At 41.9% G+C, this 24,310-nt stretch overlaps 1 protein-coding gene across 3 annotated transcripts in view; it reads left to right on the top strand.

Annotated features, from left to right (window-relative positions):
- The window catches only part of ATP9B (ATPase phospholipid transporting 9B (putative)), a 409,962-nt gene that overhangs the window by 314,565 nt on the left and 71,087 nt on the right, over positions 1-24,310 (top strand). For all 3 annotated transcript variants that reach the window (XM_068237042.1, XM_068237043.1, XM_068237044.1), the window contains exon 15: positions 5,310-5,558. In XM_068237042.1, coding sequence (XP_068093143.1) covers positions 5,310-5,558 — 249 coding nt within the window. The remainder of the gene's footprint in view (positions 1-5,309; positions 5,559-24,310) is intronic.

Raw genomic sequence — 24,310 nt, 5'->3', positions numbered from 1 at the left:
CTTCTGGGAGCCCTTGGAAAACATCAGGAGCACTCCTGTCTCCAAGTTCTCCAGAAGGCGGTGGCTTCATACTGTGCATGCACGTGCAGTACAGATCCGCCTGTGTTCGGGGGCACTCGGAGATATGATGGTTCGCGAAGCCTTGTAAGGGTCCCCGAAAATGTATTCGACTAGTTCAGCGCTGTGCAAACTACGCCCCGCGGGCCGCTGTGCTGTTACATCGGCCTGCCAACCGGCTGCCGGATTCCCCCCATCCCATCTCCTTCCCTGTGAAATTGCGCGCAGGCAGCAGGGTTTTTGAAACTCACCTCGCTCACAGAATTCCTGCATCTTGTCTCCATGGCAACAGGGCATTACATGACATGTCAGAAGGCGCCAACGTTTTACACATTCTGACATCACATTATGTGACGTCCTGTTGCCATGGAGACACGGCGTGGGACTTCCGTGAACAAGGTAAGTTTCAAATTCCCTGCTGCCCGTGCACAATTTCACAGAGAGGGTGGGGTGGAATTTTAAGAATGCGGCCCGTGGTCGACACGGTGCAGCCCGGCCCGCGTAAACATTGCCCAGGCCTGGACTAGTTGGTCAAATATGTGGAGCGAGCTGACAGCACTGGAACAAGGGGACCAAGGGAGGACAGGGAAGAATCTATAGGATCCAGAGCTTTTCCTCTCCATTGGATGAATATCTAATTTTTTTTAATTTTTTTTTTTAAATTTCACTTTCGCCACACAACATATATGTTAAAGGACCACTGTCCCAAAAATCTTAACATTTAAAATATATACATAAACATATACAAATAAGAAGTATGTTTCTTCCAGAGTAAAATGAGTCATAAATTACTTGTCTCCTATGTTCCTGTCAGTAAGTAGTAGGGACCTGACATTACTGACAGATTTTGGGCTAGCCCATCCTAGCTTAGGTTTTGCTAGTCCATCCTAGCCTAGATTTTGGGCTATAAATCCTTTTTAGGGTACTTCTTTAATGCAAGTTCTTTGATCACCAGTTACTAAGTAAAATGTATTAAACTTGACGAATGTGTTAAACACGCACCGTTTTGTACATTTAACAATAATAACAATAACATTTGTATATCGCTTTTTCTCCCATAGGACTCAAAGCGCGTAGCCTCTCTCAGATTGGTAGTAGGATGAAGTATTCACAAAACAAACAAATTAAAAAATGTAACCAGACTGTCATCTCATTCTTAGTGAGTCTACCGGTTGGCTGCGTAGAGGAAGTAGATTGTGTTTTCCTAGATATAATGAAATGTATATGAATATAAAAGCACCCCGGAAACATGGAGAGTGCCTTCAATTTGTGATAATAAGCCTTTCCAGCCACCTAGTCACTTAGGCATAGGTATCTCTGTGGCATTGATTGCTTTCCCTAGTCGTATGTCCTATTTTTTTAATCTGAAACGACAGCCCTCTTGTATATCTACAATAATGCAACAGAGAAATCTATTATAACATGATTATATTTTCCCACTGGAGGCATTCCGTGACAGAGAGCATAATCTTTAATGGAATCTGCGTGAAATTAAATTATACAAGCATCAATAAACATAATTCAGAAGTAGTAAATCATCTTAATTTATTTGCGTCTGTAATGATGTTGCCGTATGTAGAATGCAAATGCAAAGGTTCAAAGCAGGAGCCGAAAAGCAGATGAGCAGAAAAGTTAAACCCATTATTATACAGCACTGTAATTTGATGGGCAGTGTGTTCACGGATCACTGGCTCAGTGCACTGAGCCCAATGCAGCACATGGCTCCAACACCAGGTTCTCCTGATCTTCCCAGCAGATCAGGGCATGGTGGGTGTACCGTACAATGTTACTTAACATTTCAACCTGAAGCAGCCTTAATAAGTGTCTAATCATAATGAAATAAGCATGCTCAGTTTCGCCTAGCATTGCTCAGAATAATTGTGTACTGCCTAGCCTGGCAGAACTTTAGCACTTAGAAAGATTCCATTGGTGTTAGATTTCTAGTAAATAGAATCCTTTTGTAATTATACCATACGTGCTCTTAAAGGGCTGCTCCACTTACAGCAGGAAAGCAAAGACATGTTTGTTTGATATTAATAAGTACCTAAAGTGAGAGGGATATGGAGGCTGCCATAGTTATTTTCTTTTAACCACTTCAGCCTTCAGTCGTTATCACTTTACGCATCGGAGCAATTTTCACCTCCCATTCATTAGCCTATAACTTTATCACTACTTCACAATGAACTGATCTATATCTTGTTTTTTTCCGCCACCAATTAGGCTTTCTTTGGGGGGGTACATTTTGCTTAGAGCCACTTTACTGTAAATGCATTTTAACAGGAAGAATAAGAAAAAAACTGAAAGAACTCATTATTTCTCAGTTTTCAGCCTTTATAGTTTTAAAATAATACATGCCTCCATAATTAAAACTCATGTATTGTATTTGCCCATATGTCCCGGTAATTACACCGTTAAAATTATGTCCCTATCACAATGTATGGCGACAATATTTTATTTGGAAATAAAGGTGCATTTTTTCCGTTTTGCATCTATCACTATTTACATATAGTTTAAAATAAAAAAAAATAGAAATATTTCATCTTTACATTGATATTTTAAAAGTTTAGACCCTTAGGTAAATATTTACTTTTTTTTTTTATTGTAATTTTTTTTTTTTTTTTTTTATAACAAACATTTTATTTGGGTATTTTTGGGAGGGTGGGATGTAAACAGTACTTTCATAATGTAAATGTGTGTTGAGTTTTATTTTTTTACTTTTAGTTGTAATTTTAATTTTTGGCCACAAGATGGCGGCCATGAGTTTGTTCACATGACGTCACTCTAAGCGTAACATACGCTTAGAGGGTCGCATGGGGGACGCAACACCCAGAAAAAGCGAAGCTTCTGAGAGAAGCTGTCACTTTTTCTGCGGGGGAGAGGAATCAGTGATCGGGCACCATAGCCCGATTCACTGATTGCCTGGCTAACGAACTGAGGGCCGGGAATGCGCGCGTAATCGGCCGCGGCAGCGAGCGGACACGCACATGGCCTCCTGGGCGTAGCTAGTACGTCCAGGAGGCCAAAGTAGTTAAATAAAGCCAGTTGCCTGCACCAGATGCTTGGTAGTCCTGTTGATCTTTTGGCATCAGTAGTGTCTGAATCACACACCTAAAACAAGCATGCGGCTAATCTAGTCAGGCTTCAGTTACAAACACCTGATCTGCATGCTTGTTTAGGGTTTATAGCTAAAAGTATTGGCGGCACAGGGTCAGCAAAGCAGCCAGTTAACTTGCATTGCTTAAAAAAATAAATATGGCAACTTTCATATCACTTTCACCTTGGGTTCCCTTAAAATAGTGGCTGAGCACTTTTGTTCGTAATTCTTACACAACTGCCAGTATATTACACAGCATTGTGTAATACATACATTTTCTTGTATTACTCAAATTTCGTCTAAGGATAGTCAATGAGGTTCAAATAATTTTGAGTTGAAGCAAGATTATCGTAATTTGTATGCAAATTTATGCAGCTTGAAAATGGACCTATCAAATTTTACCTCAGCAGAATTTGAATGGTGGTTCATGTTCATACTGCATACATTTGCATGGATCAACTTGAAATTATTTGCATCTCATTGACTCTCCCTAGTTTCGTCGTAACCTCTTGCCGACCGTTCCACGCCAATTAGCGTGAACGCGGCGACCCCCCAGGACCGCTTAACGCCAATTAGCGTGAAGTCCTGGGAACGTGTTTTGCCGTGAACATCTCAGCTTGAATGATGGAACCACCGTCTATTTACAATGTACATCGCTGCGATCTAAGGCAGCTCTGTACTGGGGACAGCTGCGTCACTCGGCTGTCCCCCTGGGAGGCTCAGGAGCGATCGGCTCTCATAGTCTGATGCCTATTCAAACCATTCTGACCAATGTACCACACACCTATGTTAAATTTTTTCCCCAATCATGAATACGATAATTGAAAGCTAAGAAAAAATTGATTGGAACTGTACATCAAGTAATTGACAATCCATCACACACCATACAATTCTTGATAAAGTTAGTCTAAAAACAAAGAAAAGCTCTCGATTTTTTGGGACAACCGATCAAAATGATCGAATTGGTGATTGTGCGTGGCCACCTTTAATGTTTAAAAGTGTCACTCAGGATTTTCTTTATCTCTGGAACTAGAACTGTATCATTTCTAATCACGGTTCCTAAAAATGAAGGATTTTACACATAGATTAGCCTATCGGTTTCACATTAATACATTTGGGAATTATCCATAAGGAGTTTTATGCTATTATTATTGTTACTAGTCTTCCTAAAGCTGGCCACTAACGGTCCAATTTCTAGCGAAAAATCGTTCGAGCGATCAGAAATTCTGATCGGATGAAAAATCGTTCACTACACCATCAACTAACCAATCTTTGCTTCCTATCTATCACGACCACCAAGAAAATCCAAATTTTCGTTCGACGAAAATTCATTCGGGCGACATTTTTTTTACTCGTTCATAATCGATTGTGTCCACCAATGGAGATTATTTACAACCAATCCGATCAGAATTTCTGATCGCTCGAAAGATTTTTCGCTAGAAATTGGACCGTTAGTGGCCAGCTTAAGCCTGTTTAAAAGCGGGCTCTAGGTAGTGATACCGCCGCCACCACCGCTGCATGTTAGTGCGGATGCGTGCACCCTCCGTGCACACACCCGCCGCTCGTGCATGCCCGCGCACCCGTCTGCCCGCCTGGCTCACTGGCCCCGTCCTCCAGTCACAACTGCTGTCTGTGTCCGTGCTGCGCACATGCGCAGTAGCAAAAAAGCACGGACCCAGCTACACAGAGACAGGGTGACGCAGGGACCTGGTTTTATTATAGAGGATTATGCATTTACAGCACATAATACTGACCTCTTTCACACTGCTTTACAGAGGACACTGAATTAGGCTCATGTCACTAACTGTCCACTGAGGAAGTTCACATTGTAATGTCCCACCACAGTCCTAGTATAAAATCTGTATCAAAATAAATGGCCAGTTTTGGTGCAGGCCATTTAACTTACCAGTATGATTTTGGGATGTATGAACAAAACTGAGTTTCCTGTAGAAACTTGAGCAAACACAGGGAGAACATTTAAAAGTCATGTAGATAGGGGTCCTGGATAGGAATTGAACCTGATTGCTCAGTACATTAAGTGTTTGTCTTGATTTTTATGTCTCAAACCACTGATATGTGGACATTGGTTAATATCAGGTATATTTTGTAACCGTATGCTATAAAATGAACAATGTTTTTTTTTTTACTTACATTAAAGGTACAACCACAAGCCAATAATAACAATACAAGTGCAACCCCTTCAAGAAAGGTCCAGCCTTCTGCACCTAAAGTACGCAAGACTGTGAGCAGTCGAGTTCATGAAGCAGTGAAAGCAATTGCTTTGTGTCACAATGTTACCCCAGTTTACGAATCGAGGGCTGGAGTAAATTATGAAACTGAGTATGCTGAAGTAGACCAGGACTACTGTGATGAAAACCGCACTTATCAAGCATCAAGCCCTGATGAGGTCAGTTTCTTACATTTTTCTTGAACACCAAATTTTTATGATAAATATTTAGAATTAAATTAAGATTGAATAGATGTTTACTGTTTGTATACTACCATGGTAAGGATGCCTATATAAAGTTAAAATCCTAAATGCTTGTCTGAGTTGTTGACTCAGATGCATGCTGGGAGAGAGAGTCACTATCTATGAATACTGGATTTCTTTCCCAGCATGCCTCGACTAAGCAGGGTACTGCATGCATAATCATGTGACCACATCTAGAAAATGAAAGTATGGCTTTCAAGTTTCAAAATGAAAAAGTTTGCTATGTTCGATTTGCTATGCTATGGAGACTGCAGGGCATTTAATACTGGCACATTATATGTCATCACAGAAGTTCCACTTTTTATTGTCAAGCTAGTTGCTTGCACTTTTCACATCTTTGACTTTAGGAGGGTCCTGCATTCCATTCTGTATTATAGAATATGAAAAATACAGAGTCAGAACACCCAAAAAATGAAGGAATAGACCCATGACAAGAAAATTAACATGCTGGAGTTTTCAAGGTAACTCCACCTGAAACTAAAATTAAAAAAAAATAAAAAACATTTGACCAGACTGACTCTTAAAACTCTTCTTGCTATATCATATTTGTATGGTTGCTTCAAGATAAATGTGCGTTTACATCTTTTACTATATTTTTCAGGGTTTCCAATGCTTTAATATTCTCTTGATGGTGTTACACTCCCTCTAGTGGATTATTTGTAATGTAGATGAGATGAAAAAAAAAAGTCCTATTGATAAAGTATACCTGAAGTGACACATGACACGATGAAATAAGCCTGTGCACATATAGTACCAATCCTACTTAAAGAGACACTGAAGCGAAAAAAAATATGATCTAATGAATTGGTTGTATAGTACAGCTAAGAAATAAAGCATTTGGAGCAGAGACATAAGTCTAATATTTGTTTCCAGTACAGGGAGCGTTAAGAAACTCCAGTTGTTATCTATGCAAATAGCCATTGAGCTAAATAGCCACGACTTTGAAAGTCGTGGAGAGCTCTGACTTCTGATTAGGTTATCTCAACTGTATTGTGTTTTTCTTTTGCAGAAAACAGTTCAGGGCAGTTCAAAAGTTCACTGCCTGTCCTGCAAAAACTTTTAGAATGCTGATTAATGTGTAAACTGCAAGTATTAGAGAATGATGCAATGTTATAAAAAAAAGCTGTTTAACTGAAAATAAAATTATGAGAATATTTTTTTTTGCTACCAATGTTCTAGTAATTACCCCTACTACACAACCAATTCATGATATCATATTTTTTTTTTAGCTTCAGTGTCTCTTTAACCACTTGAGGACCACAGTCTTTGTACACCTTAAGGACCAGAGCCTTTTTTTCCATTCAGACCACTACAGTTTTCACGGTTTATTGCTCGCTCATACAACCTACCACCTAAATGAATTTTACCTCCTTTTCTTGTCACTAATACAGCTTTCTTTTGGTGCTATTTGATTGCTGCTGCGAGTTTTAGTTTTTATTATATTCATCAAAAAAACTTTTTTAACTTTCTGTGCTGACATTTTTCAAATAAAGTAAAATTTCCTATACATTTGAGCATGAAAGTTATTCTGCTACATGTCTTTGATTAAAAAAAAAAACATTCAGTGTATATTTATTGGATTGGGTAAAAGTTATAGCGTTTACAAACTATGGTGCCAAAAGTGAATTTTCCCATTTTGAAGTATCTCTGACTTTTCTGACCACCTGTCATGTTTCATGAGGTGCTAAAATTCCAGGATAGTATAAATACCCCCCAAATGACCCCATTTTGGAAAGAAGACATCCCAAAGTATTCACTGAGAGGCATGGTGAGTTCATAGAAGATTTTATTTGTTGCCACAAGTTAGCAGAAAATGACACTTTGTGACAAAAAAAAAAAAAGTTTCCATTTCTTCTAACTTGCGACAAAAAAAAAAATGAAATCTGCCACGGACTCACTATGCTCCTCTCTGAATACCTTGATGGGTCTACTTTCCAAAATGGGGTCATTTGTGGGGTGTGTTTACTGTCCTGGCATTTTGGGGGGTGCTAAATTGTAAGCACCCCTGTAAAGCCTAAAGGTGCTCATTGGACTTTGGGCCCCTTAGCGCAGTTAGGCTGCAAAAAAGTGCCACACATGTGGTATTTCCATACTCAGGAGAAGTAGTATAATGTGTTTTGGGGTGTATTTTTACACATACCCATGCTGGGTGGGAGAAATATCTCTGTAAATGACAATTTTTTGATTTTTTTTTTACACACAATTGTCCATTTACAGAGATATTTCTCCCACTCAGCATGGGTATGTGTAAAAATACACCCCAAAACACATTACACTACTTCTCCTGAGTACGGCAATACCACATGTGTGGCACTTTTTTGCACCCTAACTGCGCTAAGGGGCCCAAAGTCCAATGAGTACCTTTAGGATTTCACAGGTCATTTTGCGACATTTGGTTTCAAGACCACTCCTCACGGTTTAGGGCCCCTAAAATGCCAGGGCAGTATAGGAACCCCACAAATGACCCCATTTTAGAAAGAAGACACCCCAAGGTATTCCGTTAGGAGGATGGTGAGTTCATAGAAGATTTTATTTTTTGTCACAAGTAAGCGGAAATTGATTTTAATTGTTTTTTTCACAAAGTGTCATTTTCCGCTAACTTGTGACAAAAAATAAAATCTTCTATGAACTCACCATACTCCTAACGGAATACCTTTGGGTGTCTTCTTTCTAAAATGGGGTCATTTGTGGGGTTCCTGTACTGCCCTGGGGTGATTGGGTGCAAACAGTGGTCTGGGGGGTGGGCAGGGGGGGTCTGAGGGGTGCTGTGGGCGATCAGGGGGCGGGGGGCAGATCAGTGTGTTTGGGTGCAGACTAGGGTGGCTGCAGCCTGCCCTGGTGGTCTCTCGGACACTGGGACCACCAGGGCAGGAGGCAGCCTGTATAATACACTTTGCATACATTACAAAGTGTATTATACACTTTGTAGCGGCGATCGTGGGGTTAACAACCCGCCGGCGCTTCCGAACAGCCGGCGGGTGGGCGGAGCCAGTTGCCGGGGGAAGCGCGCGTCATCAATGACGCGATCGCTTCCCCGGCATGCCCGAAAGGACGCAACGCCCTTGGGCGTATTGCGGTCGTTTCGGCGTCCACTTTGCCGCCGCCCATCGGCTGTGGGCGGTCGACAAGTGGTTAAAGAGGAACTGTCGCGAAAATCTTAAAATTTAAAACATATACAAATAAGATGTACATTTCTCCCAGAGTAAAATGAGCCATAAATTACTTTTCTCCTATGTTGCTGTCACTTAGTAGTCGAAATCTGACATTACCGACAGATTTTGGACTAGCCCATCTTCTCATAGGGGGATTCTCAGGGTTTTCTTTATCTTCACTGCACTGAATGACAGTTGCTCTGTCCAACTGCCAAAATAGTGTGCAGGGAGGCTGGCCAGCATCTTTGTATTAATCATTTTCAGGGAATGTCTTTATAAAGAATAAAGGCCATGCTGAGAATCCCCCATGAAGAGATGGATTGACCTAAAACCTGTCGGTAATATCAGATTTCTACTTCCTACTGTAAGTGTCAGCAACATAGGAGAAAATTAATTTATAGCTCATTTTACTCTGGGAGAAAGGTACTTCTTATTTGTATGTGTTTTAAATTTTAAGACTTTCGCAACAGTTCCTCTTTAAGGCATGCTTGTTTACCTTGTTTATGCCTTATCAGGTTAATCATCTAGGGCAGTGGTCCTCAAACTAAGGCCCATCTACACGGAAGCCAGAAAGCAATAATTCGCTGGTTTCCTATCAAATTCTACATCAGGTGACACTGCTGTCCAATTGGACTGCAGGTTGTCACCTGGGTATACTTTACTGTCTGGCCCGCAAAGATTTCTACATCATTTTATGTATACTCCGGCCCCCCAAGCAGTCGGAAGTATGTTGACCCGGCCCTCGACCCAAAATGTTTGGGGACCCCTGATCTAGGGCTTTATCTTTGCAGTCAGACTGCAGCTGTAGCTCTAGTGAAAACAAATTGCAGGCCTCTGTGTGGCTGTGCAAACCTTTATGTTAGCAGGGTGAAAAGTCCACAAGGTCATCTTTTCTATGTGTGTGGGCTGAATAAACAGCAGCTTAGTCAGTGTGAAGCTAAAATTACAGATACAATTCTATAGTTGTACAGTTACAATCACTTATGTCCTAAATCTTATTTTCACCTCAGGTTTGGTTTAATTGAGGGAGGAGGGGGGATTCATTACAAAAAAGAAATTCTTGCCGTTTTAGAGGTCTTGTGGAGTGCACGATTTTGCAATTCAGAACTACAGTGATATGAAAAACTATTTGCCCCCTTCCTGCTTTCTTATTCTTTTGCCTGTTTGTCACACTTAAATGTTTCTGCTCATCAAAAACCGTTAACTATTAGTCAAAGATAATATAATTGAACACAAAATGCAGTTTTAAATGATGGTTTTTATTATTTAGTGAGAAAAAAAACTCCAAACCTACATGGCCCTGTGTGAAAAAGTGATTGCCCCCCTTGTTAAAAAATAACTTAACTGTGGTTTATCACACCTGAGTTCAATTTCTGTAGTCACCCCCAGGCCTGATTACTGCCACACCTGTTTCAATCAAGAAATCACTTAAATAGGAGCTATCTGACACAGAGAAGTAGACCAAAAGCACCTCAAAAGCTAGACATCATGCCAAGATCCAAAGAAATTCAGGAACAAATGAGAACAAAAGTAATTGAGATCTATCAGTCTGGTAGAGGTTATAAAGCCATTTCTAAAGCTTTCTGACTCCAGCGAACCACAGTGAGAGCCATTATCCACAAATGTCAAAAACATGGAACAGTGATGAACCTTCCCAGAAGTGGCCGGCCGACCAAAATGACCCCAAGAGCGCAGAGAAAACTCATCCGAGAGGCCACAAAAGACCCTAGGACAACATCTAAAGAACTGCAGGCCTCACTTGCCTCAATTAAAGGGAAGGTCCAAGCAAAATAAAAAAATGAGTTTCACTTACCTGGGGCTTCTCCCAGCCCCATGCAGCCATCCTGTGCCCTCGTAGTCACTCGCTGCTGCTCCAGTCCCCCGCTGGCAGCTTCCCGACCTCGGAGGTCGGCGGACCGCATTGCGTACATTTTTACACATTCCCGCTAGTGCAGGAACATTAACACATACATTTTTACGCGTTACCGGTTCAATGCGTAAACATTTACGCATGAAACCAGTAACGCATAAAAATGTATGTGTTAATGTTCCTGCACTAGCGGGAATGTGTAAAAATGTACGCAATGCGTCCCGCCGACCTCCGAGGTCAGGAAGCTGCCAGCGGGGGACTGGAGCAGCAGTGAGTGACTACGAGGGCACATGATGGCTGCATGGGGCTGGTAGAAGCCCAAGGTAAGTGAAACTCATTTTTTTATTTTGCTTGGACCTTCCCTTTAAGGTCAGTGTTCACAACTCCACCAAAAACGGGCTGCATGGCAAATATCCAAAGCACAAACCAGTTTTAAGCAAAAAGAACATTAAGGCTCGTCTCAATTTTGCTAAAAAGCATCTCAATGATTGCCAAGACTTTTGGGAAAATACCTTGTGGACCGACGAGACAAAAGTTGAACTTTTTGGAAGGTGCGTGTCCCGTTACATCTGGCGTAGAATTAACACAGCATTTCAGCAAAAGAACAACCAACAGTAAAATATGGTAGTGGTAGTGTGATGGTCTGGGGTTGTTTTGCTGCTTCAGGACCTGGAAGGCTTGCTGTGATAGATGGAACCATGAATTCTACTGTCAACCAAAAAATCCTGAAGGAGAATGTCCGACCATCTGTTCGTCAACTCAAGCTGACGCGATCTTGGGTGCTGCAGCAGGACAATTACCCAAAACACACCAGCAAATCCACCTCTGAATGGCTGAAGAAAAACAAAATGAAGACTTTGGAGTGGCCTAGTCAAAGTCCTGACCTGAATCCTAAACTTAAAAAGGTGGTTCATGCTAGAAACCCCTCAAATAAAGCTGAATTACAACAATTCTGCAAAGATGAGTGGGCCAAAATTCCTCCAGAACGCTGTAAAAGACTCGCAAGTTATCGCAAACGCTTGATTGCAGTTATTGCTGCTAAGGGTGGCCCAACCAATTATTAGGTTCAGGGGGAAATTTCTTTTTCACACAGGGCCATGTAGGTTTGAAGTTTTTTTTCTCACTCAATAATAAAAACCATCATTTAAAACTGCATTTTGTGTTCAATTATGTTATCTTTGACTAATAGTTAATGGTTTTTGATGAGCAGAAACATTTAAGTGTGACAAACATGCAAAAGAATAAGAAAATCAGGAAGGGGGCAAATAGTTTTTCACATCACTGTATTTTGGTGGCACAAGAGGGGCCTATACAATATTATACAATTGGTTATAATGTTTTGGCTGATCAGTGTTACCAACTTATTTTTCTAGACATAACCTTTACATGTTAAAAGCTTCAGACAATGGGAAACACCCTTTCTTTTACCTGTTTATTTTCCAGACCTCTGAAAATGTCCTGTTATATCTTGCACCAGGGCATTAACATTAGATCCTTTAAGTCTTGTTAGTTGATAAGTAGGGCATTCATGGACTAGACTCCTCTTTTTCTAGCACATCCCACGGCTGCTTGCTTGAACTTCAAGATAAGGATTTTGGAAACCAAAGAAAACCTAATTCATCAGAGCAGTCCACATTGTTCTGAAGGTTACATGCCCATTGTAGGGGCTTCCAGTGGTGGTGGACAGGGTGGAAATATTACAGGCCGGTTTAACTGTGGTTCTCATGATGGAGTTTACTGTATAAAATGTGTATGTGGACTTTTGTATGTTTCCAAATATCTACCCCATTGTGTCCCTCTTCTACACACAGTGTGAGCCCCACATTGTCTTTCCACAGTGACGGTAAAACATTCTAGAATTCATCTGTCTCCACTTATCATGATCATGGAACATTGTTCCGTGTCCTTCTGAGAACTATTATATGTGCTGACTTCCTATCCTTAGATGCTACCTTTTATTTGACCCTCTGGTCACTACCAACTATAGTCCATCTGTCAATACATAGGCAATTTAAAATTTTACACATCAGTTAATACACACACCAATCAGCCCCAACATCAAACTCACTGAAGTGACATGAATAACATTGATTATTTCATTACAACGGTAGCTGTCAAAGGATGGGATATATTACACAGCAGGTGAACAATCAATTATTGAAGGTGATATGCTGAATGCAGAAACATTAGGCATGCATAAGGAACAAAGCAACTTTTACAAGAGCCAAATTGTGTTGGCTACATTATCGGGTAGAACATCTCCTAAATGACAGGTCTTAGGGTGTTCCTGGTATATCCTGGTTTCCAACAACCAAAAGACGTCCAAGGAAGATCTGGTAAACTGATACAAAGGTTTTTTGATGCACGTGGGAAGAGAAGGCTAGCCCATCTGGTCCAGTGCCATGGAAATGCATTTACTGGAAATAATAATGCTAACCATGAAGGAAAGCTATAAAAACAGGGCATTACAACTAATTGCAAATGGAACTATACTGACTGCAGACCAGAGATCCTATGCTACCCTCTTTACACAGCCAATGGTGCTCTCAATAATCATGTGAGCATAAAAACTGGACGGAAGTGGGCTGGTATAATTAATCACTATTTCTTTAGTCTCCAATTTGCCCAGAAGTCAACCCAAACTGATATCTTTTGGACGCCCTGGAAAAACTAGTTTGTTCCAAAACGCGAAATATATGCAAAAGCTAGCACATCCCACAGAATTATTTGCTTCTTGTAATAAAGAAGCCAATGTTTTGGAGCCACATAGGGCCTCTTTATCAAGGCATAAATTGCTTTAGGCAACCATCTGTCAGCTTCTCAAGGGTTAAATCAATAGATCTGGGGTTAGAGCTCCTCTCAGCACTCACAGATTGCAATGTGATTCCAGCGAGCGGCTGCAGCAGGAGCATGTGGAGTCTAAACACACTTTGTAAATGGTGCACTCCCTGTATTTAGGAATTAGTATACAGTAGCCTGTCTCTTGCTTTAACAGTGGGACAGGTGCACTTGGTGGAACCCTTAGAAATAGTCTGACACATCAGACCATGGACTGTCCACCCAGCCCTCAAACACTATACGGTTTATTCCACTGTGCACAAAGTGGAGAGGACAAGCACAGGCTTCTGTTATTTACACCTAGGGGTGACCTATTGCATTTTCACCAGTGTTGATTCCTTTGAGACACTATTTCCCTGTAGCGTGCACTTTGAACCCCATCGTGGTCTCATCACGTTACAGGGTAGGCGAGCAAGCAAGGAACCCTTTTTTCAACTTGTATGTGAGGACTGAGTTCTAGATTACTGTCACCTCAACCCCCTGTTTTATGTTTTTACATTATTGAATATCTACGAAAGTGATTCAAGTCTTTATAGGAGACCATTTTAGGTACTTATAGGGTATTCTCCTGTGGACCTAGTGTTGCATGTCTATTTTAATCTCAAGTACTTCTTAAAGTAACTCTGAAGCGAGAATTAAAAAAATAAAACAGATACTCAGCTAAAGACAGGGAAGGCTCTGGCTCCTATAGAGCCTTCCTTTTCCTCCTACGGTGTCTGTGTTCCAGCGCTGGATCCCCCGTTAGCAGTCTCCATTTAAAGGGCCAGAGACTGCTCACTTCGGCTGCTGTGGGAGGCTTCGGCAATTTCCAGGAGCCCAAGTGCTCCTTAAGACCAGCTGCTCCATACTGCGCATGCACGAGCACACTCTCTTGTGCATGCACAGTATGGAGCGGCCCATCTTCAGGAGCACTCGGCTCCTGAAGATGCTTGTAGGTGGCAGATGGCGCTTGGGGGTGGCAGATGGGACACTGAACTGCTTGGCAAGTGCACAGTTCAGCCGTCTGTCTGAAAGAGGCCTAATCTGTGCAGACTATTACACCTTACGCCAGATTCCCACTAGAAACCATTGCGATTGCGCTGCTTTTCAAAAACAGCCTTCTTAGATTACCACAGCAATGTGCCGTAATCTCACTTCAGGCTGCATGCCAAGCAAGAAGTGAGGCTCTCTAGCACTCACGTTCTGTGGTGGAGAAGAAGTGCACAGAAGTGTACTGTCAAAATACCCTTCCGCTCATGCCCGATGCGAATGTGAGCGGCGAACAATTTATATTATATGTGGCACCATAGACTTACAAGACTTCCTGTCACAGCACGTCACCGCACATGCTGGCCACTAATGCACAGATGCCCCAGCATTACCCACGCTGCAGATTGAGGACTTGAGCATGAATTGCCCCGTAGACTTTCATTACTGTAACGTTACCCTGCTTCAAAACAGGGTAATGCAACACACCAGTATGAAAGGGGTCTTAAGTGGACCTACGAATGAGGTCTGCCCATACAACCTGGATGTAGATGTAGTTACCGGTATATCTTTTGTACAGCACCACAGAAGATGATGGTACTGTATAAAACAATAACATTTTTCAGTCTTACTGCACTTACGTGTGTGTGTGTGTGTGTGTGTGTGTGTGTGTGTGTGTGTGTGTGTGTGTGTGTGTGTGTGTGTTGTGTGTGTGTGTGTGTGTGTTGTGTGTGTGTGGGGGTGTGTGTGTGGGGGTGTGTGTTTGTGGGGGTGTGTGTGTGTGTGTGTGTGTGTGTAAGCAAATATATAGTGCTGCCTGCCATGTATTGTGTACATTGCACAGTACAAGGTCTACATCATAATTTTTTAAAGAGTCCTATTGACATGAGTCACAGAGCCTGGGGAAGATAATGTAAATGGTTCATTATTTAGCCTATTGAACTTTCTTGCAGTCACATTGACAGATGATTCCAGTTTTTCCCAATCACCAAAGTACCATTTTAAAAGCATTTTTTATTGAATAAAGTGCTTTAAATATTGCACCCTTGAGCTTTATGCGAGTAAATGGTTGAGTTGATGTTTTTCCTTACCCTCAGCAGTTATATGTCTGAGCGGATTTGCTTAATACTTGACACCATTGTTTGGTAAGCATAATCATTTTACCTTAAGTGATATTAAATTAAAGGACATAGCGTCTTATTTCCTATTTTAATTTTTTAAACCAATTATTTCCAGAAAATGGAATGTATGATTTTTCTTTATTATTATTAATATGATCAAGATAAATACTTGATTTTTTGCAAAATATGTATTCCATTGTAAAGGTATTTAATGGCTTATAAGTAAAGAATTTGGCCATTGTGGTGACAAATTTGAAAGTGGTTAGCTTTGGTGTTTTGGTGTTGGATTCTGTGTAATGAATTTGAACACCCTAATAGTCGCCACTGTCACCGTTCAGAATTTGAATACGTGGACAGGGTCAGGAGGAGTTCAATGCCTTGTCTGTCATATTGCACTTCATGTAACTGTTATACTTCAGGGCAGTAAACTCCTCCTGACCCTGTCCACACCTTTGGGTGCTGAACAGTGGTGGTCAGACGTATTCAGGTGTTTGAATTCATTATACCGAATTCGAACACCTATACTGCAGTTGAGTATATTTTTTTCCTATACGTTAAAACCTTCAATTGAGAGTAACTTGGTTTAACCCTCTGGGCTATATAATTACATCGCCCAGGAGGGGGCGCAGCACTTTTTTTTTAATTTCTTATTTTTTATATCATGTAGCGAGCCCTGGGCTCGCTACATGATAGCCGCTGCGCAGCGGCATCCCCCCACCCACTCCGATCGCCTTCGGCGATCAGAGTAAGCAGGGCTTTCCCGGTCGCCATGGCGACGGGGCGGCACGTCAGAGGGAGTCCCGATCCACCTCTCAGCGCTGCCTGGCACTGATTGGCCAGGCTGCGCAAGGGGTCGGGGAGGGCTGCGCGGCGCGGCGGGTAGCAGCAGATCGGCGGCGAGCGGCGGCGATCGGAAGTTACACGCAGCTAGCAAAGTGCTAGCTGCGTGTAACAAAAAAAAAAGTACGCAAATCGGCCCACCAGGGCCTGAGAACTCCTCCTGCGCGACATACCTTGAGCTCAGCTCGGGATTATCGCCCAGGAGGTTAAGAGCGCTTTGCAATACAAGCAAAACTTTTTGTGAAATTTTGACTTGATATACAAGCAAAGAAAGTATACATGTGTCACGTCATCCCAACTGAGCCGATAGTTCTTCTCCATTTGGTGTTGCAGGATTGTACTTAATCTGTGTAGAGACTGTGAAAAGTCACATTTCCTTAAAGAGAACCCGAGGTGGGTTTTAAGAATCCTATTAGCACACAGAGGCTGGGTCTGCATATAATGCCCAGCCTCTGTTGCTATACTGTCTCCCCCCTGCGCTCTGCTATCCCCCATAAATCAAACGCCGTGCTAGCAAAATCACTAGCCGGCTGTTTACATCTACACTGTCACTCTCGCCGCTCCTCCCGCCTCCTCTATATCGCTGCTCCCCACCTGCGTCCCTTTCCTCCCTGCTGATTGGAGGGAAGGGACGCAGGCGGGGAGCAGAGAAATAGAGGAGACGGGGGAGCGGCGAGAGTGCATGTTGCTAGCATGGCTGTGTGATTTATGGGGGACAGCAGAGCGCAGGGGGGCTTTGGGCGAAACAGTATAGCAACAGAGGCTGGGAATTCTATGCAGATCCAGCCTCTGTGTGCTAATAGGATTCTTAGAACCCACCTCGGGTTCTCTTTAAAAGTAACTGACATTGCATAGATTCCTTGTTAAAGCCACACGCAAAAAAAAAAGGTTTGGGCAAGTCAACAGATGGCATTGATTCTGTTAGTTATAGTGAAAGTCTTGTTTACATTATTATTCTATACTATTTTACTATAACTGTTTTTGTATTGTGGAACGAATCAACTGGGTTTCCATTAATTCTTATGGTAAAATTTGCTTTCATATAAGAGTGCTTTAGATTACACGAATGTTTCACGAACAAATAATGCTGGCAAACCAAGGTTCTACTGTGTGTAGTTGTAATGGATGCCAGGTTTTTAACTTATAAGTTAACTGGAAATGTTAAAAGCAAAACTGTGATGTTCAGAACACAGAAGCTGTTACCAATGACTTTTATTTTAGAAGTGGTGTTGACTGTGATTCGTAAACCCTATCCAAGCCCGAAACAAGAAGTTTCCATACTCAAGTGAATTGTACAGCCATTTCCCCTTATAGGCACCCATTTCAATGTTCACAACTCAGACTGGGTCACCTGTTCTAGGTACAAGCAGTAGTAGCTATACTATGTCAGTATTAAGGGAAAAAAATTGGCAGATTGCAGTGGGTGTCAAGCAGTGGTAGATAGTATTGTGTAATAGGTGGAGGGTGATGACTTGAGCAGTAGTAATAAGGATATTGATGACAAACCTTTTTTTTGGACTTACGGCATAACTATTTAGCTATTACTAAATGGCTACTATGCCAGTATGCTGCTGGTGGAGTGTCCACATTACTGAAGTACACACATCCAAAATGCCGTCCCTTCCCTTCTGATTCCTCCTACATGGATTTATGGACAGCAGCTTCTCATCAAAATTTGCAGGCTTTAATGAAAGGAAATCCTATGCCATAACAGATTATTTTATTTCAGCCTGGTCACATTGATGACTACGACCCACTTCTGTGGCGGGAGTTGTACAAATGACTGTTCATTGGCACTGTGCGAAAACATGTAAATCCTTATCTGAAATACCGTAAACTTTCTGGTGTAGAGACAGAATTTTTTTGTCGTGCAAAGCTGTCCCTTAATTCTGTCTAACAGTGACCCATTGACCACCGCTGATTGGATATGTGAGCAGTCATTTCAGAGTTCCGGAATGTAGGTTTTTTACCGTTAAAGATTAATACTTAACCCTGCAACCCTGCCATTTGTGTGATACGGACATATAAGTATTTCTTATGATGCTGAAAAAGATTGCAAAAGGGTGGCAAATTAAAATCTTATGATCTCTCTTTAGTTTAGCTGTTACAGACACATTTGTGTGCAAATTACCAATGCTTCGTCTATGGCAGGACATTAAGATACCTAGTGGCTCATATATTCTTGCAGTAGCCTGATCTGTGTGATGGTAGCAAGCTGTCATCTGAAGACACGTAATATAGGACATGCGTTATATTATTGTTAAAGCCGTGCTGGATTAGTTTCTGTGTTAGTATTCTAAATGCGGTGTCTGATTATACTCCGCTCATTGTTTCTTATGATAAGTGATCAATATTTCATTTTCTCTGAGAAGGAGAAAAGTTTCAAGTGTCTATCACTGGTGAGCCATACCGCCACTGCATAACAAACATTACCTCTAAGCAGGAAAAGTCATTGACAAAATCATAACTACATGGGGTTTAATTGCAATAAACGTATGTCCACATCATGCGTGGAGAGCGATGTGCTGACTAAATGTAATCAACAATCATGAAAGGATATAAACTAGGGAAATTCAGCTGTAAAGTGCAAAGGTCATGAGTCCATTTAATTCAACAACATGCTGAAAACAGGGACCTCCAAGACCTTTGCTCCTCTTTTAGCCACTGAACATTGATTAAGCGGTCTTGTTTGCTTAGTGGTGCTTACCATAAGCCACAAATTTATTACCTCTTTTATTATGTATTAGAATTATTGTCCTGATCAACAGTCTGTGAATAATGTATCTCCAAAGCTTTAACTACCCTACACAGCTGCATTATCACTTTTATTGATATGTTCTTCAGTACTCCACTGTTTAGAGAGGATAGAAGACATGGAGGCGTATTCAGAACACTGCGCAAAAAAAATCTAATTACGGTAACTGATATCAACCTGTCAGAATTTACTTTCAATAAAGCTGTTCAATTACAAAACGCTTGGCTGTGCAGCCTGTATTTAGCACTGTTTATTCCAGTAAGACAAACAAAAAAGGCTGAACGCTGTAAGCGATACTTGGATCACCTGAGAAAGTGGTGGACTGTATGAATAGCTCTATGTAAAGAGGCCTCTTGCTTTTTCTTATTCTTTAACTTAATGTAGGAATACATGTATGTGACAGAAATATGATGAGAAGGATGTCACCAAGGGGAAGGCGACACATTGAGCTCGGTTGTTACAATCTAGTACTGAAGGTGCCCCATTAAAATGCTATTTTTAGTGAACGGTCAACCTTCCTATCGATCAGATTGGTTAGTGTTGATGGTGCCAATCTACAACAGACAATCTGTTTATCGATCGTTTAATCAAGGCATATTGCAAATTGCTTCTATTTGAAATAATTGGATTCTTTTTTTTATCCGATTTATGGACCCATTAGATTCCTTCCAATTGTTTCCTTTTGATTGCTCTTATTGGATCGGAAGGTCGATAGCTTGCTAAAATTGCATAATTATTGGCCAACTTAACTCAAGTGATATGACAAAGTAAGCTTGATACAGTGATTGTTTTGCACTCCCTATTTTCACTGTTAGTGGATACAGGAATTTGAGATTGGTGGTGCCACCATATACAATATGCTGGCCTCTCACTGCGTGACCCCGGTGCACATGCAGCGTCAGATCACACAGTCAGGAGAAGACACAACACGGATAGTGGTGGCATGATCAGGTGAGGCTTCCGCTGTTAGCACTACTCTGTCGTTGCCCCGGGGAAGCTGGAGCGATAGCGGGAGGGGTCATTTAATTGACCTCGCTGGGAAAAAAGGGGGGATACCACAAACGCTACTCTAACTTTGAATGGTGAGAGGGGCGGGGGAGGTTACCACAAACGCAAGTCTAACTTTGAACGGGGAGAGGAGGGGGGAGCGGGGGGCTTCTGTAGTTGGGGGGAAGTGGGGTTTATTGTAGGTGAGGGTTACTGTAGCTGAGGAGGCAGCAGGGCATACTTTTGCTGGGCATTGTTGCCTAAATAGACAGGCTGCTGGGAAAAGCTCCAGAAGACGCCCCTATACCACAGACGCACCAGGTTTAGTGTATTTTTTCCCACTGGTTTTTGTCCTTTAAAGCCTAAACAGCCTAAACAAACATACTGTCATTAAGTTACATTAGTTATGTTAATTAGAATAGATAGGTAATATAATCTCTTACTTGCCCTGTTTAAAAAAAAACAGGCAAATGTTTATGATTCATGGGGGCTGCCATCTTTGTCATGGGGGCAGCCATCTTTTTGGTTGAAAGGAGGTGACAGGGAGCAGGAGACACAGTTCCAACTGTCCTGTGTCCTGATTACCCCTCCCAGCTGCACACGCTAGGCTTCAAATGTCAAATTCAAAATGTAAGAAAAAAAATTTGCACCAAAACAGCAGAATGAGAACAACAACATCAGAAATCCCATCATGCTTTGCACAGCATCAGGGGAAAAAAGCCCGGGCAATTTTCTTCTGTGCATCTAAAAATGAGGCTTGTATAAGAGAAACAAAGTGCTGATGCTGTGAAACTGTTAAAGAAACACCAGGCCTTTCCAGTGCTGCTGAGTTGATTTTTAGTCTGGAGGTTCACTTTAAACCTAGGTGCATCTTCTGGTCGAAAAAATATGGTACTTTACTTGCCGTATTGTTACAACTTTTTTTTTGTTGGGTGATTGATAGGTTTTATGTAGATAAGGTAAAAAAAAAAAGTCAGGTAAGGAGAGTCAAAAAGCTGGAAATAATTTCAAATTGATGCAGGATTATGCAAATTTGTACTTGAAAATGACACCAAGTGGGCGCTTGGCACTAGTATAGCAAAGTGCCACAAATATCGGAAGAGCAGCGGGGTAAGTTACTGGGTGCGTGGGGTTCGGCTGTTATGTATCTGAACCCTATTTCTGGAGTTTAGTCTTATGAGTGGGAGGTTAGGATAGTGTTAGGAGTAGGTGAGGGTAGGTGATAGTAGGAAAAATTTTAAACTATTGGTAATACCATGAGCCCAAATTCTCAGGCACCTTTTTTAATTATACACAAGGAGAGACCTCTGAATGTTTTTTCTTTAGGGGGGTTGTGAGAATTAAGGAAAAAGTGCTCTTAAAGAGAGTCTGAAACCATTTATTGTAACTCTTTTTATTATGCAGTTACCTTAAGCATTAAAGGGATACTGTAGGGGGGTCGGGGGAAAATGAGCTGAACTTACCCGGGGCTTCTAATGGTCCCCCGCAGACATCCTGTGTTGGCGCAGCCACTCCCCAATGCTCCGGCCCCGCCTCCAGTTCACTTCTGGAATTTCTGACTTTAAAGTCAGAAAACCACTGCGCCTGCGTTGCCGTGTCCTCGCTCCCGCTGATGTCACCAGGAGTGTACTGCGCAGACACAGACCATACTGGGCCTGCGCTGTGCGCTCTTGGTGACATCAGCGGGATCGAGGACACGGCAACGCAGGCGCAGTGGTTTTCTGACTTTAAAGTCAGAAATTCCAGAAGTGAACTGGAGGCGGGGCCGGAGCATCGGTGAGTGGCTGCGCCAACACAGGATGTCTGCGGGGGACCATTAGAAGCCCCGGGTAAGTTCAGCTCATTTTCCCCCGACCCCCCTACAGTATCCCTTTAAGATTTAACCCCCTGAAATACCGGGGGAAAAATCCACGACTTTACAAGTCGCAGATTTTTCTGCCCAGGGAAGGCAGAGCTGTGCGCAGTATCTCTGCCTCTTATCTAGTCAATCTCCGCCGCTCTCTGCCTCTCCCCGCCCCTCTCAGTGAAAGAAGACTGAGGGGGTCATGGAGAGGCGGAGATTGGCGGAGATTAACTGGAGAAGAGGTAGAACTACTGTGCACAGTTCTGCCTCTTCCAGGAAGCAAAATTCTGCGAATGCAGAATTTTGCCCCGGGATTTCAGGGGGATACATACCTCATTCAGCCGCGGGGATGCGGCGAATCAGCTTGGTAACTGCGCAATAAAAAGAGATAAAATAAATGGCTTCAGACTCTCTTTAACTAACTACAGCGAGGGACATAATTTGTTAGTTGTGGGCAGGAGAGGTTTGCAGAAAGAATTAAATTCATATGTTCTCCCAAACATTACACTAAAATAAAAATAAACCCTATATTCAAATGGAAAAGTGAGCATTGAACAGAAATTGCAATTATCATTTAGATCAAAATATAATAGCTAGCACATTGTTTTCAGTAATGTATGAGGTATGCCATTTTGCTTAATTAATTTTCGTTTGGGTTTATTGAAGTAAGACTAATTGTTGTTGTTTTGTCAATGTAAAGAGCAAATCATTGTGTGCGGCATAAAACCATCATTTGTCTGACCTTTGGTGCCCTATGAAGAATAACTGCTCTCTATGCTGTCTGGGATATTGACTGGCAGCCTCTCCAAATGGCCATGCAGTATTTCTAAAGTCATAATTGTATTATATTTTAATAGTCAATGCTTGTAATTAAAACAATGACAGCTGAATGTGCTTGTCATTAAATTATCATTAGTAGTGAGGTTCACATAAGCTTGTTAATGTAATGTTTCCCGCATGCTGTAAAGATGAAAGCATTTTTGCCAGCTATTACCCTGATTTTTGGTTTCGGATATCTTATGTAAGGCATTTATAGATGAACAGTGAGAGAATCTCACAGTCAAAAGAGAATATTTCTGTTTTTCTTATCTTACTTGGCTGCTAGGTTAGACCAGTGACAACTCTGAAAACCGGTTACAAATGAGCATTTGTATTAATCTGACTCTTCCCTCCTAAATTGCTTTGAAGTCTTACTGGTCTGAAAAAAGCTATTTGGGCCATTATTTAATTACTATGTCATTCCAAACCTCAGCTTGTTGTCATGCTGGAAAGGTCTTACAGAGGCTGTTTATGTCCGGCTTGAGCTTAGCACTGGTAATAATAGATGGCCCACCCCTACTGCTAGAGCTGTCAATTAACATACTTTTGTTTCCTTTCATGTATTTATTACAGCAGTGATTCTAAAAAAATCAGAGCGTGTTCCAGTTGTGATGCGTGTTCACACCAGGAAGTTTCATAGGGCTCGATTCAGCAAGCTGCGCCGTTAAAGCAGCGCAGCTTAAATGTTCTGTAGTGGAAGTGACAGCTTCTGTCTTGTCCTTACCTTGTCAGCAATATAGTAAACATCACTGATAAGGAAATTACAGTCATAAAAGTTTTTCTGGCAGAACACAACTTCTGAGCTCAGGATAGAGAGATAAAAAGGTCAATAGTTTACGTATTTTAAGTCTGGGACACTTAAAAAGCTGTCACTGATTAGAGACAGTAAAACATTTAACCTGCTTTGAAATTGTTTGAATACAAAAGAAAAATGGGATTCATTAAAAAAAGTCATTTTTAGGAGTAGGAGGATGAATATAATTGTTTATCTCATCAGTTTATTTTCACGCAGGCGCAAGTCTCCTGCGCCTGCGCAGTAGAGCGAACCCGACAGAGATCGGCTATTTGCGGAAAGCCGCAACAGCTGGAGCCAGGAAAGGTAAATAAATCAGCACTTATCAGCACTCTTCAGGCTTGACGAGGGAGGATTCCGGGACACTTCGGGGGAGCCAGCGCTGGACTGCCTGAAGCTACAGGGGAGGGGGAAGCCTCATTGGGACCCTGAGGCTTCCCCCTCCCGAGGTGAGTACCCCCCAGGGGAACTTCTTTTTGATACAGAGTCTCTTTAAGTACTGTACCAGCAGTCTCTGCCCCCTTAAGGACCAGAGACCGCTGGTACCATAAACTGCAGGATACGGATGAATCGCCGTACTTACCCGCCGCAACCGCCATCCACACCGCACACCCGTTGACTCAGGCCACCCACTCTGCTATCTCTATAACAGAAGAGCTCTGTGAGCCGGCCAGGAGCTGCTTT

Source organism: Hyperolius riggenbachi, chromosome 5 (assembly GCF_040937935.1).
Source record: "Hyperolius riggenbachi isolate aHypRig1 chromosome 5, aHypRig1.pri, whole genome shotgun sequence".
In the NCBI taxonomy this organism is placed as follows: domain Eukaryota; kingdom Metazoa; phylum Chordata; class Amphibia; order Anura; family Hyperoliidae; genus Hyperolius; species Hyperolius riggenbachi.
This window is presented reverse-complemented; position numbering and strand designations above follow the sequence as displayed.